The 16,409-nt window shown below is 37.0% G+C and overlaps 1 protein-coding gene across 1 annotated transcript in view; it reads right to left on the bottom strand.

Annotated features, from left to right (window-relative positions):
- The window catches only part of LOC117992714 (hemicentin-2-like), a 36,608-nt gene extending 22,714 nt beyond the window's left edge, over positions 1-13,894 (bottom strand). The window contains exons 1-12 of the mRNA XM_069506015.1: positions 13,669-13,894; positions 11,768-11,997; positions 10,552-10,674; positions 8,728-8,820; positions 8,464-8,604; positions 6,715-6,877; positions 4,614-4,801; positions 3,464-3,545; positions 2,765-2,916; positions 1,855-2,124; positions 974-1,148; positions 754-886 (exon numbers count right to left, since the gene is read on the bottom strand). Coding sequence (XP_069362116.1) covers positions 754-886; positions 974-1,148; positions 1,855-2,124; positions 2,765-2,916; positions 3,464-3,545; positions 4,614-4,801; positions 6,715-6,877; positions 8,464-8,604; positions 8,728-8,820; positions 10,552-10,674; positions 11,768-11,997; positions 13,669-13,894 — 1,976 coding nt within the window. The remainder of the gene's footprint in view (positions 1-753; positions 887-973; positions 1,149-1,854; positions 2,125-2,764; positions 2,917-3,463; positions 3,546-4,613; positions 4,802-6,714; positions 6,878-8,463; positions 8,605-8,727; positions 8,821-10,551; positions 10,675-11,767; positions 11,998-13,668) is intronic.
- Between the last annotated feature and the right edge of the window lie 2,515 nt (positions 13,895-16,409).

Below are 16,409 nucleotides of genomic sequence, written 5' to 3'. Positions count from 1 at the left end.
CGTTAGAGGTTGGTCTTCATAAGCAGTTACGCCAGTTCCCTCTAAAATTGTAACTGTAGCTGCATTTTCCTTTATCGTTACTGCAATATATTGATGTGAATTAGTAATTGTTTTTCATGTAATCATTATTGTAATTGATAATTTTGTATTATTCGCGTCAGGTCGAAAGGGCAATCGGGGTATGAGGTGAGTAGTGCAGAGGGGGGAAGGGGAGGTCCCTCACACTGTCATCGACCTGTCGTGAACACTAGTGATAAAAACTGGTCAAGTGCGAGTTGGACTCATACACGAAGGGTTCCGTACCATCGTACAATGTATATCTAACAGTTTTATGAGGAAAACTGCAAGTTAATGACGGACTGCACCAGATAGCTAGTGCAGGGGCTGTGCGGGGCATTCCCTCCCCGATTGCCATCTCGACCTGTGGCGTACTATATATTATTAAGTGATTTAGTAAATTATTTTTTTCGGGAACACATTTTAATTTTTTGTGATGTGATAGACACGACGAACAGACAGACAACAAAGTGGTCCTATGATTGTTCATTTTTCCTTTTGAGGTACGGAACCCTAACTAAACTTTCATAAGCCATTATCTGTAATAGTTACATATAAGTAATTATCTACAACTTACCGGTAATTTTGAAATCATATTCTTTATTGTTATCTGCCGTATGACCGTTTGAAGCTATCACAGAATACTTTCCTTCTAGAGACGCTTCTGCACTTTTAATTTTCAAAGAAGAGCCTTGAGAAGAAGTGATTATTTCCATATCGTTATTACTATTGATTTCTGTACCATCTTTGTACCAGCTAATTGTTGCCGGTGGGCTCGCATCAATTTTTAAATTTAATTCTAAGGAGTCTCCAAACTCTACAGTGCTATCTAGAATATCAGAAACAGCCTTATTAGTATTAGTTATTCGTATAAACTGTATTATGACAAGTAATTCTATTTAATAAAGAACCAAACCTTTTGGATATTCCAAAACATTTAAAAAAGTTTTCTTTATTATAGTAACTTTGACTGAGCCGGAGTCATCTTTAAAATTCTTTGCTTTGCAAATGTATGTACCGCTATCAGTTACAGTTGCTTTATTTATGTGAAAGGTACTTATGTACTCGTATGGCAGAGTTTTTGCCTTTATCTATAACATCAAAAATAAAAGATAAGAATGGAATAAAAAAGACCAAAACTAGTTTTATATTAAATATTACTTGGCACGTACAATGACGAATTTTCATCATTTTTGTGACGGTGAAATAAAAGCTTTAAAAGTTCTTTTGTTGTCTTGTACAGTTTTTAAAATCGGAATTATTACTGAAAATTTAAGATGGAGTTGGACGTGAAGCATCGTGCTGTAATCCCAGTTCTGATGATGAAAATTCGTCATTTATTAGAAATATGATAGACAGCTCGACGTCCGCCTCCTATTCGTGAGTTTCAATCCCGGGCAAGCACTTCTAATTTTTGGGGTTATGCGAAAACGCGTTTTAAAACGCAATTAAGTATCGCTTAAGTACTTAGTGCTGAAGGAAAACATCGCGAGGAAACCTGCATGACTGAGAGTTCTCCATAATGTTCTCAAACCTAATTCTGAGAGGAGAACCATGGTGGGCTGGCGATGGGTTGATCATGACGAGGACGGATAATCGCATATTCAACGTACATATTTCGGCAACGAAATATACCGACATAAATGAAAGGAGGAAGAAGAGGCCATTGCCCAACACTGGAACACATCATCTAAATAAAAAATATAGTAATAATAAAAAAAAAATTGAGTGTTAGATTACAAAATAATATAATTTAATTTTATTCATAAAATAATCGAATGTCAAAACCGGCCGTACCTGAGATGGCAAAACATTTTGATACTGGTCTTCCCACGTGATGGCTGGTTCAGGAAATCCTTCTACTTTGCAGTTTAACGTTATAGGTTGATTATTATAAACAGTTAATTCACTTCCCTCTAAAATTGTTACTATAGCTGCCTTTTGTACTGTCACCGTAACATTGTCTGAGTTTTCCCTAAAATTTTTTGCCTTGCAAGTGAATGTTACAGTTCTTGATACTATGATGAGCAGAACAATCAAATATTCATTTGGAGCAATTTCATATAACTAGAATTACAAACACGTAAAAATGTAATTTACAAAGTGACACTGCAGTTTCTACAGTTTAGCATAGTTAGTGAATTATAATTAAAAGGCTTCTGATACCTTTGTCCCTGCTCTCATTGAGCCAACAGATATTAGTTAGGCTTGACACCTGAGATCTAATCCTAAGAATGAGGACGAACATTATACTTGACCCCGTGCCATGTCAGCAAGATGAGAGAGAAACTGATAGCCGCAGTTAAATTGCTTAAATCCAACAATGTCTTGCAAAAGCAAAAGTTGTTTGGGCTCAATTTGCAGTCTTTCTAAGACATTTTAAAATACCCTAAGACGTTCTAAAACGTTCTGAAATACCCTATTAGTTAAACACAACGAATGACAAACTAAACACCACTATGAATGCTTCTAACTTCTTGTGGGTATATTTCAAAAACTTAACGTCCTAATTTTTGTCTACTTCAATATCCAATTTAGGATTAATGTTTGTACCAATACCAATTGGTTCTACCTATGCGTAAAAAGCATAGTTAAGTAGTGAAATTATTGTATGCCACGAAATAAAATTTAAAAGCAACGAAAGCATAACACTACTGGATCTCTCCAGATTGTATGCTTTTTACCTACTTGTTGAAAACGGTCGTACCTTATCTTTATCACTCTTTATGTGAAATTCATCTTCCCACCAAATTTCAGGCTTAGGAAATCCAGTCACTTTGCATTTTAAGGACACAGATTTTTGATTATCCCCAGGAACCTTCTTCGGTCCTAAAACAGTGACTGTAGGTGCTGTATACACTGGAACAACTTGATGAGAAAGTTGAAGATCATTAACATGAAGTACATAATATTATAACGGTAAGTAGTAACTGTATCTGCTCACATACACGCCGTGAATTGATAACTTAGTCATTATAAAAAGAGAGAGAGAGAGAGAGCCGTGACGTGCGGCCAGTAAAGACCCGATAGCAGTCCTATGTAGTGAAATCCTTTCTTCAGTAAAGTAGCAAATTCCGAAAAAGTGGAAGAAAAAAATCTTACGTCAAAGTACACGAGGTCGCCACGAGTCTAAAGTGTCTGGCAATGCATGACGTGATTTATAATACTATTCCGAAGAAAATATAAAAAAGTAACGGTGAAGGAAAACATCGTGAGGAGACCTACACCTTCTCCATAATATTCTCAAAGGTGTGTGAAATCTGCGAATCCACATTTCGCCAGGGTTGTCGACCATGGCCAAGCCCTATTATTCAGATAGGAGACCGAGCCATGGGTTGATGATTATGATGCATGTTAAATTTATATTTCTTTACATATTTTATTTGTTTCCGTAGTGAGAACTTACCTCCAGGTAGCGGTGTATGATACTCTATGCTCGTTTGAGATACCCTGGTTATTTTTTCATTTAATTTTGTGTATCCAATTACCTGAAATGTTATATGTTTCGTTATAGCTGTTTGGAGGATGGTGTGGCATAGTTGGAACAGTAAATATCAATCGACTTTGCTGGTTAAGCAACGTTGATTCACATTGCTGGCTGGGTGGATGACCGACTCAGAGAGCAAGTGAAACCGTCAGTCCCGGTTAATAGCTACTACTAACATCTGAAAATCACTCATGAGCTGTTTACCAGATTCTCAATTCACCAGATTCGCAACTCACCACATTCTCAATTCACGAGATTCGCAACTCACCAGATTCTCAATTCACCAGATTTGCAACTCAACAGATTCTCAACTCAGCAGATTCGCAACTCACTAAAGTACAGTTAAATGCAAATAAAACAAAAATAAAGAAATTAAAAAACTAGAATATTTACAAGCAACAATAGAGATTAAGGAAATTGGCCAATTGTTCCCTACCCGAAGGGTGCCCACGTGCCTATTACTAAGACTCCGATGCCCGTCCGTCCGTCCATCTGTCTGTGTCAGTCTGTATCTCGTGAATCGTGATAGGTAGAGAAATTTTCAGAGAATGTGTTCATTTCTATTGCCGCTATAACAACAAAATTATTAAAAACTTCGTAATGACCACGATGAAAGAAAAAAAAATTAAAAGTGTTATTTCTTGTACGATGGGACGGAACCGTTCGTGTGCGAGTCAAACTTGCACTTGGCCGATTTTTCTTTGATAAAATAAAAATAAATAAAAATCTTTTTTATTCAAATAAACTTTTACAAGTACTTTCGAATAGTCGGATGCATCTACCACTGGTTCTGGTACCACTTTATTTCTATTGTTGCTTGTAAATATGCTAGTTTTTTAATTTCTTTGTTTTTGTATTATTTACTTATTTACTATTAACTGTACTTCTGGTGAGTTGCGAATCTTGTGAATTGAGAATGTGGTAAGTTGCGAATCTGGTGAAATGAGAATCTGGTAAACTGCTCATGAGCGGGATAATGTTCATGAGAACACCAACTTCGAACAATCTTTGAACATTAAGTAGTAGGTAGGTGGCAAAAAATTCTTAATTAAGTATTTTATTTTCTTACCGCAATTGTAAACGTCTTTGTTGGTGGAGTAAATAAATTTGTAATATAAAATTGCTTGTCATTATCTACCAACTTTAGTGGCAATTCGGGTGGAATTAAATTATCGTCCGTATCCCGAATTTCAACAGTTTTTAATGTGATATCTCTTTCTTCGTTGGTTAGTGCGATTGCCAAATATGATTGTGTACCTGAAAAGTAGATTTCAATGCATCAACCAATAAAACTGGTAAAGTGCATGTACCTACATTTTGAAAAATCACTCACCATAATGTGTGAACTGTCGTATCAATTGTACGGTTCACAGTTCATTTTTAAAATTCCTAAAATCGTCTTTTTGACATGACAGTTGGCACAGAGCTAAAATGGCGAGTGAGATATCAAAATGTATGCTCCTGACTCGCCATTTTAGCTCTATTCTCAAAATGTATGCATGCGCCCGTCTGGTGCAGCTGCGTGTAAGATAAAAAGGTATGAGGCTGTGACAGACGGACAACTGCAATTTCACTCAAGTAGACTCAGAGACCACGCTTCGTTCGGTCAAATTATCAATGCGAAGTGTGTCCACTCTGTATGTCTGCCTGTCTGTCTGTCCGCCTGCTAGCTTTTCACGGCCCAACAGTTTAACCGATTTTGATAATATTTGCTATAAAGTTAGTTCACATAGGCTATCCCGGAAAATTAAAGAGTTCCCACGGGATAAAAAAAACCTAAATCCACGCGGACGAAGTCGCGGGCATCATCTAGTAAATGTATACATTTTGAGAACTCACTCGCCATAATTGGGTATTTTCCTACTTTTGAATTTGATAAATATTATTACTTTATTATAAACTAGGATAAAAATAATGACGTATCTACGCTGAAAAAAATATTAACATCCAACAAAGATTTACAAAGTTACAGGCATTTTAATTTCGAGTGGGAGGGTCTTCTATCCCTTTCTCGCAAAACGAAAATTGTATGAAACCGCACGAAGCTACTATGGCATTATTAAGGTGTGACGTCAAAATGCTATCATAGCGATAGCATTTGGCGTCACACTCTGTCTAATCAAAAATATTTAAATGTTTATAACTTTTTTGTCATTTGATCGATTTAATTCGTCATTATTTTAATCCTAGTTTATAATAAAGTAATAAAAAAATTGCACGGTTTCAATTGTCATGTCAAAAGTACGGTTCACCCTTGAAATAAGGACTAAAATCGTACTTTAGACATGACTGTTGACACATAGGGCAAAATGTACGCACCGGTACGCACTATATACATCATCAACATTAATGGACTAAGAGCCAGCGCGTACCTACCAGACCTTCGTTATTTTATAAAAGCTGAAAGTTTCTCTGCGTATTGTCCCCACCACAGGGAGGAACGTTCAGCGACTATTAAGTTTGGATTATGGTGGCTTGGGGATATAACAGTTAATAAAGGTGTAAAAAATCTTACGCCAAAGTATAAATTCAAGTTCAGTTCAGTTCAGTTCAAGTTAGGGGTTGAATTTTCAAAAATCCTTTCTTAGCCTCTACATATAAATCTACGTCATAATGGCTTATCTACCTACATGCCTAAGCCCGATCCGTCCAGTAGTTTGAGCTGTGCGTTGATAAATCAGTTAGTCAGTCAGTCAGTCAGCTTTTCGTTTTAAATATTTAGAAGATTTGCCTTAACTTTTACCTAACGCATATTTTTTGGTTTTAAAATTATTTTGAAATTGTCGATTTGATTTTGCCACTGCTTTGGTCAGCAACACAAAAGCTGACATGTTTTGGTCCTGAACGTTTGTCTCTCATGCCGGCTCCATACTTTGTCCCCAACGTTGGCCCCAATACTGGTCGCCCAACGTGAGGATGCGGAAAATTAGCTTTGCCAACGTTGGGGCCAATGCTAATCTTCCGATGAACACTTTGGGCGAACTGTGTTGGGGCCAGCGTTGGGGCCAACGACGTGTGGAGCCGGCGTCAGAAGAGAATTCCAATTCGAGGTTGTGATTTGTGTATCAGCCTCGAACTTTACATGATCACTATTACTTAGTTTGACTTTGATGTCAATAAAGCTGTGATCATAAAGGTCTTCAATAGCAAGACACTAAAATATAACTTACCTGGAACAGGCTTTGTGGAAGTCTCATCTAAAGAACTTGGTTTGATAGGAGAAAAGCCATGACTGAAACTTACAGATGTCGCAGCACTTACAACTATTGTAATTCCTTCGCAATCTATTATTTCTATGACGTATTCACCCGCTTTGCCTTGCATTTTGACGATCTAAAAAAATGGGATGCATTGGGGTAAATGCGAATTTGGGTATAAGTATTCCGAAAGTTAATTTTTCCTACTACTAACTTTATATACTGATAGGATCACCAGGCTAGACGCCGTCTTTATTGTCCTTGATGGCTACACCGCTACAGGCGTCGCAAGTCACTAGTGTCAAACGGACGTGCGTTAAGTGAGTTTCAAACAAATTCAATACGCGCGTTTTTTTTGTAATAGCCCCAACATTATTTTTTTGGAATTTTGGCAAGATGTTTGTTAATTGCTATTTACGCATCCAGTAAAGGGTCGCAACGTGTGCTCTGTTTTTGCACTGCATTTATAAATACCCTTATTCAGATACATCTATATAATCTTCACAGTAAATACGATCTGGTTTAATTCCAAAATACCAAATCTGTAGAAGAGCAGTTTAGCGAAACTACTAGCAAAAGTGATGATATTTTGTTTCAGGGGTAAAGACGATCGAAAAATAAACGTAAACCTTGGGTTCGAGTTGCAATAAAAACCACTTTTGATAAAATTCGGAAATAAATCAAGACAGACTACCCCAATTCCAAGAAAAATAACCCAATTTTCAATAATGTAAAAATATAAAACTATCTACCTACGTTATGAGTATCTCATGTTTCTCAAAATATCTTTCAGCATGTATAGAGAGGTAAATCATAAATGGACCTAATTAGAAAAATTGTTTATAAAAACGTTAGACCATTTCATACAAATTTCTGTCGAAATTACCCCAATGTACCCTGGTAATATTTACTTATTATCTTTTTTTTTACTTTAATGGTGAAAGGTGGTAATGACGATGCAGTCTATGATGGAAGCAGGCTAACTTGGAAGGGATATGACAGGGATATGACTCCAAGCACTAAGTAGTCAGATAGGAGAATAGACCAACGGGTATGATATACAAGGAAACAAAAACTTAATTTGCTATAATCCGTCGAAACAGCTTTTTTAGCGGATTGTAACAATTAGTTAAAGCTTTGGGTTCCTTGCATACCTATTAACATAATTATGGTATGATGGGTATGATTTAAAACTACGAATTGAGTGCTTCAAATCTTCATTTTTTAGTAAGACGCAAAAATTTTACATCTATATATAATATATAAAATTCAAAGTCCTGACTGACTGACTGACTGACTGACATAGATATCAACGCACAGCCTAAACCGCTGGTCCTAAAGACATGAAATTTGGAGGGTCCATTCTTTGTAAAGAGTAGGTATCCACTAAGAAAGGATTTTTCGAAATTCCACCCCTAAGTGGGTTAAATGGGGGATGGAAGTTTGTATGAAAGTCCATCATTTGTCAAGTTATGTGCATGAAAATTGGTATTTGGGGTTTCGGTCACAAATGAAGAAATACGTGTTTCAGGATTTTTGGAAAATTCGATGCGCGTCCTGATGTTATAATGTTTGTTTCTAAAAAAAATGCCATTTGTTTCCTGTAGGCCACGCGGGCGAAGCTGCGGGCAGAAGCTAGTTTAAGTATAATAATATTAATATTATAATCGTATGTAAAAGCTCACAATTGCGAGCTTTTACATACGATTACAAGTTACATACGATTGTGTTCTCCGTGATTATAAAATCTTGAATTGATTCTTTAGTACCACCAGGTCCATACACTATGAGCTCACTATAATATAAGGGTCTCGAAGCTGATAGGGCAATTAGAATTTCCCAAACCTTGCTGTCCACTGTAAACTGAAAGCAATTAATAAGTAGGTACAATAGTCTAGCTTTTTTACTCAGTCTACGGATAGAGCCTGTTGTGCGGAAGGGCCGGTAGGTACCTACATAAAACGTGCTTGAATTGAAAATACTTACTTTTAAATTGTTACATCTACGAGTATATTCATAAGTCTTATGTAGTAAAATAATCCTTTTGTTCCGTAAATTTGCAAGAATGTATTCAATGATCTGAAATCATAAAAATATATATTTCTCAACGTAAACAATATTCATGAAGAGTCGATTTTAATCATAATATAATTTAAACCAGCCAACTAATACGCTAACTCAGTGAATATAGCCATCGAGCTCATTTGACATTAATTGTTTTTAATCCATTGAAGGTTTTCTACGAAAAACTATTTTGGTTATCACTCAATGGATCAGTAATGTAGAATCAACCAGTGTCAAATGAGCTCGTCGGCTATGGTTCAATGTTAGACACAGTTAGCGAATCAATCCGCACATCTCTTTCGAGTAGGTATATTTAAAAATCGGGCAAGTGAAATCGGTCAAAGTAAATTTTTTTTAATTTTTAATTTTCATGACGGCCGTTTAATTTTTTTATAATTTGTTGTTATAGCGGCAATAGAACACATTCCGTGAAAATTTCAACTCTCTATCTATAACGGTTCACGAGATACAGCCCGCTGGACGGACGGAGAGCGGAGGCTTAGTAGGCAGTGGCGTGCACAGGAGTTCAAGCCAGGGTATGCATTTAGGTATGAACTTATTACACGGCAGGTTAAAATGAAAAATAAGCATTGACTTATTACAATGAGGGTAAGCAGTGCGTTTATGTCTCTATGAGCTGCACGCCACTGTTAGTAGGTAATACCCACTTTTGGCACTCAGGCGCGATCCTCTTTCATTGTATGTATGTGTTTCGCTTCTTACTTCTTAATAAATGGGTAATTTCTTATTATTATGCAAATAAAACTAAGTAAATCTTTTCCAAAACCCAATTTACTGGAATAAGTCCGTTCAATACTTTTCAGTTCTGCGTTTTCAAATAAACATACTCAGCATTCTAAGGTGATGATGATGATGATGGAAATATTGGGATGGTACTAAGTAGGTGTACCTACTAACATGTTACATGACTTTTTGCCAAACTTATTTAAAAATTGGCCAAACACAAACCATTCTCCATATCCCGAAGAATACTGTGCCTAGTGAATTTGTCGAATGCCGAAATATCGTAAAGTTTGTCCGAACTCAAATTATTTGCCGAATCCCGAAAGAGGAGCTATAACGTGAGGCGATGTTCTAATACAACGCGATAACGCGAATATTGCGCAAGTGATGAGGTGGATGAGACCATTGCGTGCTTGCGTCAAATAGAACGAGATAATATACGCAATCATCACGATCAGTATGTTTGATCGCGCGTTCGTACGAGTAAAATTCGCGTGAAATTGCGATGATCGCGTAATCGCGTTGCATTAGGACAACGCCTAACGCAGCGTGAGCATCGCGTCGTTGCAGGGTCTGCGCTACACGTAGGTTCGACGTACCCTGGAGAAATGCTAGTGTGTAATTGATCTAAATAGTTATTTGTTATGCAAGGCTGCAAACTTGTTATTTTGTCGCGAGGAATTCAAAGGCTCGAGCGCAAATAAATTTGCAGCCGCGCGAAACACACAACTTTTCATCTCACTACAGCGAGGAAAACGCTAGATGATTGATACAAGTAACAAGAGGCGCCATTACCATGAAGGTTTCAATAAGAAGTTTCTATATTAATAGGCCACAAGTCAGACAGTGAAGCAGGTTCTAATTCAAGAAGATTCTATAAATGAATAAAGTTTTTTTCAGGTGCGCTAGCGAGCAAAATTACCACTTTCCACTCAGATTTCAAAGGGCAAACGGATTCTTTCCGAGCGAGTGAGATGAAAAGTAATTTATAGTAGCTTTTACCTTGCTAATATCGTCTTTGTCAATATGAAAGACCTGTCCTGAAGTGGCTGCGGCAAGATGGTCGTACACAAGGTGTTGCTCTACCGAATCATCCTCACATTCACCGGTTAAAAGAAAATTAACCTGTAAAAAGCAAAACATTTTATTATACAACTGTACACACAAAGGACATATATAAAAAACTGGCTAAGCGCGAGTCAGGCTCGCGCAGCGAGGGTTCCGTAATACAATTTTATTTTTTCGACATTTTGCACGATAATTCAAAAACTTAATAATGTATAAAAATAAATAAAAATCTGTTTTAGAATGTACAGATGAAGACCTTTCATATGATATCCCACTTGATATAGTTTTCTTACTTCGAAAATGGAAAATACTAATTATTAATTTATGACCACAATTTAATTTTTTTTGTGTGATGTAACCCCAAATTCACGGTTTCCAGATTTTTCCCCGAATGTCAGCTATAAGACCTACCTACCTGCCAAATTTCATGATTCTAGGTCAACGGGAAGTACCCTGTACGTTTCTTGACAGACCCACAGACAGACAGACAACAAAGTGATCCTATAAGGGTTCCGTTTTTCCTTTTGAGGCACGGAACCCTAAAAACTACTCAAGTGCGAGTCGGTCTCGCGCTTGAGTAGTTTGGTTCCGTGCCATCGTACAAGATATAACATAACTATGTATAGTACCTACGGGACAGGTCGAGATGATAATCGGGGTAGGAGGCGGGGGATGCCACGCACAGCCCCACTTCACTTGCGCTATCCCGCAGCGGGTTAGCGCGGAAGCTGGTGTTCGACTCTCCATTGTTAAGTAAAACAATATTTTGCTACTATTTTTTTTGTTTTGGACCTTTTGCAAATCATAATAATATTTTTTTATATTTTTTTATTCAGATACAAGTTAGCCCTTGATTTCAATCTCACCTGATGGTAAGTGACGATGCAGTCTAAGGTGGGAGCGGGCTAACCTGAAAGGAGTATGGCAGTTTTTATTAAACCCATACACCTTTGGTTTCTACACGGCATCGTACCGGAACGCTAAATCGCTTGGCGGCACGGCTTTGCCGGTAGGGTGGTAACTAGCCACGGCCGAGGCCTCCCACCAGACCAGAAATTTAGTAATTAAAAATTCCAAATCCCTGCCAGGAATCGAACCCGGGACCTCCCACAAATAAGACCACAGCGCTTATGATTACAAGTACCTATACCTGAATGGATTTCTGTTGCGCTAAACTTTTGACGTTTTCATATTGATCATAATCCACAGCAGACGCGTCAGTAAACACATACAAAAATGAATTTCTTTTGCTATGTTCGAGAGCTTCTTGGATTCCAGCCATTGCCATTTCTGGACAGTCACCACCGCCACCAGGTTGTATCCCAATTAATGCTTTTGTGAAGAGATCGCTATCATTTGTTTTTATTCGAAAATCAAAATCTACAAAAATAAAAGTGTTTCAAAAAAAATCACACCAGACGCTTTTATAGTTTCGGTATGATCTATACCGATAAAGCCTTGTGAAATGCTACGTCTGGTCTACTTTCTCAATTATGGTTGCGAAACTTAGGTAAAAAGAAAAACCGGCCAAGTGCGAATCAGACTCGCGCAATGAGGGTTCCGTAGTACAATCGTATTTTATCGACATTTTGCACGATAAATCAAAAACTACTTACTAGGTCTCGTTCAAACTAATTTTCGTTGGAAGTTTGCATGGTAATGTACATCATAAATTTTTTTAGTTTTATCATTCTCTTATTTTAGAAGTTACTGCAGGGGGGCGGGGGGACATTTTACCACTTTGGAAGTGTCTCTCGCACAAATTATTCTGTTTAGAAAAAAATGATATTAGAAACCTCAATATCATTTTTGAAGACCTATCCATAGATCCACACATATGGGTTTAATGAAAAAAATTTTTAAGTTTCAGTTCTAAGTAGGTAGGTATACTTAGAACTGAAACCCCAAAATTTATTGTTTTTTTTTTTCTATTTTGTCTAAAAATCTTAATGCGGTTTACAGAATACATCTACTTACCAAGTTTCAACAGTATAGCTCTTATAGTTTCGGAGAAAAGTGGCTGTGGCATACGGACGGACAGACGGACAGACAGACAGACATGACGAATCTATAAGGGTTCCGTTTTTTGCCATTTGGCTACGGAACCCTAAAAATCATCTGTATGACTTTACACTAAAATAATAAGAAAATGGAGCACAATGAGAAAGAAATCATATCCAACATTAAAAGCGCTTAAAGATAGTCACATACAAAGAGGTAAAATGAGGAGTCTAATTCTCGTATCCAAGATTAATGTTGTCAATGGTAGAGATCTCTTATAGAGATACGTGCCTCTCTGTTCAATTCTAATCGTTTTTATTTCTGTTACTAATTTTTGATGCGTTTGGTTCGGTGTTTCTGCAAACAGTGGTTGTTGCCACTTGTCGGTGAAGACATAATATGGATCCGAGACATGATCGCTTAATACGGACCTCATACGAAAGCTCTGAGTCACTCAGCGAGCGATAGAGAGAGCCATGCTTCGAGTGGATATGATCAAATCATAAATGAGGAGACCAGTAGGAGAACCTCTGGTTCGAGTTGCGAAGTTGAAGTGGCAAAGGGAATGGCACATATTATGTAGTTCAAAAAACCGATAGACGTGGGGTTCCCACGTTGCTCGCACCGGTAGGCATTGGAAGAACCTCTCACTAGGCGGACAAACGACATCAAACGAGTTGCAGGAAGCTGCTGGATTCAGGTGGCACCAGACCGTGGCGCGTAGAAGTCCCTACAAAACCAGCCTACCTATGTACCTCCCAGAAACTTCTTAAAACAGATAGGTAGGTACCTATTTAAGCATGGGAAGATTTTGATTATATTGTCTTGCGAGGTGTGAAAAGTAGAGTGTTGAACTTGGGAGTAATACTGTCTTAATCTTGGGCGCCCCTTAACCCCGCGCTTCACTCAGGATTCTACATGCAACACCCTCACTACGCTCGGGAGTTACTCTAAACTCCCTCGATACACTTGGGATTTATTCCGGCACCCGTGACGTAAGATGTTGTACTGTTATAATCTACTATTTTATGGAGATAAAATTTTACTTACAAGGATCATTGAAAGTCACAATAATAAACTCATCCATTTGTGATGCATTGGAATTTTGTACGGCTGCAAAAATATCACTTGTTTTCTCTTTAACTTGATCGATATCAGGTTGCATAGAGCTTGTGTCATCGATAACAAACGTAAGACTACCCTTAGCTTCTTCCCCACTTGCAAAACTCAAAAGAATTACAAACGCTATTAAAGTACACATCTTTTTTATAACCATCATGTTAATATCACAACTGAGCTCTAGACATCAAAACATAAATAAATAGCTACTCAAAGTGGTTGAAGAAGTATTTAAATAAGCATTTTATTAACACATTTTACTACACTCGTATCAATGGCCACTCAAATAATAAATTTTAACAATTGAAGAAATAACATCCTGTACGAATCAGATTTATTTTTGAACTAAATTATTTTATCATACACACTTATCACTGTTGGCAAATTATAAAATTGTGCGGCACAATTTATTTATACGAGATATATTAGGCACTCTATTATGTCTATACCTTACATACAATGTAGGAAACTGTGTGGGAAAACCTTCGTAATTTTACCTACTTATTGTTTTTTTGGGAGGGTGTAGGTATAATATTAGTGTTGCGGGGTGGTGGTGGGTCTTGCTTGCTTGGTGGGTTTTTCTTTTCCTGGGCATTTACTAGTGGGAGGCCGGGCGGTGCATATCGCATGCTTCACGATCTACCTATCATACAGATTTGTCTGTTTAGCGGATTATAACAAACTAGCTGATCCCCGCGGCTTCGCTCGCGTGGATTTAGGCTTTTAAAGATCCCGTATAGCCTATGTCACTCAGGAATAATGTAGCTTTCTACTGGTGAAAGATTTTTTTAAATCGGTTCAGTAGTTCCAAAGATTACCCCCTACAAACAAACTTAACGACATTACTTCTTTATAATATTAGCATAGATTAAGCTAGTGCTCCTTATGTATCATAGACTTCCGCAAAGTAACGTTTATTTCTATCCTACAAATCAAAGGTATAGATTCTCAAAATATAATCTAACATATAAAACTTAGTGTCTGATTGTTTGTTCGTTACATACGTATTCCCGCATCATTCATCTGATTGAGTTGAAATTTTATACAGTTGTTTTTGGGACTTGCGTGAAGGTTTTTAATAGGTACAGTACAGCGTGAATTAATGGTTGTCTTTTTGCAGTGAAATTAAATTGTCTACTGTTTTAATGTTTTCCAGATGAAAATATTACAGATTTACAACCATCGTGAAAACAAAACTCGAAAGCGAACTTGAACCTGTTTTATTTCCTCTTCTATGGTGGTCTACCGCGGGACTACCCCCTGGTTATTGGCGAAAACCAGCGAAAACTAAATAGAAATCCCTGCAGTACCTACAGCGGAGAGAAGCACGTCCAGATAAACAATTTTATATTAATATGTACCTAACTACTTCGTGATATCAGGACCGGAAGCAGCAACAGCAGTATCAGTTTCAGTGGTAAACGCCTCAATGACCCTGGGGGCACAATCACTTGACCTTTTTCATGGTTCCGTACCAAAATGGTAAAAAAGGGATCCTTAATATGGACCCTATTCGTCTATCTGTCATTTCAGTAATTCATGCTACCACAGAACACGTTCGAAAAACTTGCATCTAACCTTGCATTACCCTCACTGTAGTATGCAGTAGGTATGAGGAAGATCAACCCAAGGGTGTAAAATAGGAGTTTGATGTTTGTGTAGTCCACGCGGACGAATTCGCGGGCATAAGTTAGTTCTTTAATATTATAAACTCTATTTTTAAATAGTGAGTATCACATAAAGAATCAAACCTTTTGGATATGATCTTTTTTATAACCATCATGTTAGCACCACAGTCTGACTGCAACACACCCCTTAACTCTTTTTAGGGTTCCGTACCAAAATGGTAAAAAAGGAACCCTTAGTGGTGCGACTCTATTCATCCGTCATTTCAGTAAAATTCAGTAACTGCTAGGGGCGGTTACGCACTCATCCGAACCGAGTCCGTGAAAATACGTTCTGAAATAGTCATAGAACTATTTGTATGTATGGTAGCTTATGTCATATGACGTAGATATTTTTTTATATCCGGATATATTTTCACGGATTCGGATCGGATGAGTGCGTGATTGCTCTTACGCAGATTTGAATTGTTTTTCTTGCATCTAATGATCTAACCTACTTAGCACTATCCTTTATTTTTTATTTTTATTTTTATTATTCATGTACCAAAAATTGTAGTTACAAAGTAATAATAAATTAAGTTACATCGGAAATGCTTATCTCTAAACAGAGATTTCTTCCAGCTTCCCATTCAAGGTTGTGAGTAAGGCGTATCAAGAAGTGGAATAGGTCTACGGTACTAGAATCTAATAAACTACATAAATATCTTATAATAAATACCCAAATCAACTTATATACAATAATAATACTTATCATAAATAATTATATACATAATATATGAAAAATATAAATACATATAATATATAAAATACTCTATATTAATGATAGGTAATACTGCTTCACTCTGTATCCTTCTTGTAGTGAGATGAAAATTTTGTTTCCCACAGCTGCAATGTTATGTTCGTCTCATGCCATTGAATTCCTCGCTACGCTCAGGATTCAATTTTAATAACACAGTCTTATCAGTTTACAGTACCTTTATGGAGTCACCTCGGTATCCAATAAAATATCATTTTTTTAAATAAAATTTATTACGTCTAAAACTGGGA

Source organism: Maniola hyperantus, chromosome 22 (genome assembly GCF_902806685.2).
Source record: "Maniola hyperantus chromosome 22, iAphHyp1.2, whole genome shotgun sequence".
Classification (NCBI taxonomy): Eukaryota; Metazoa; Arthropoda; class Insecta; order Lepidoptera; family Nymphalidae; genus Maniola; species Maniola hyperantus.
This window is presented reverse-complemented; position numbering and strand designations above follow the sequence as displayed.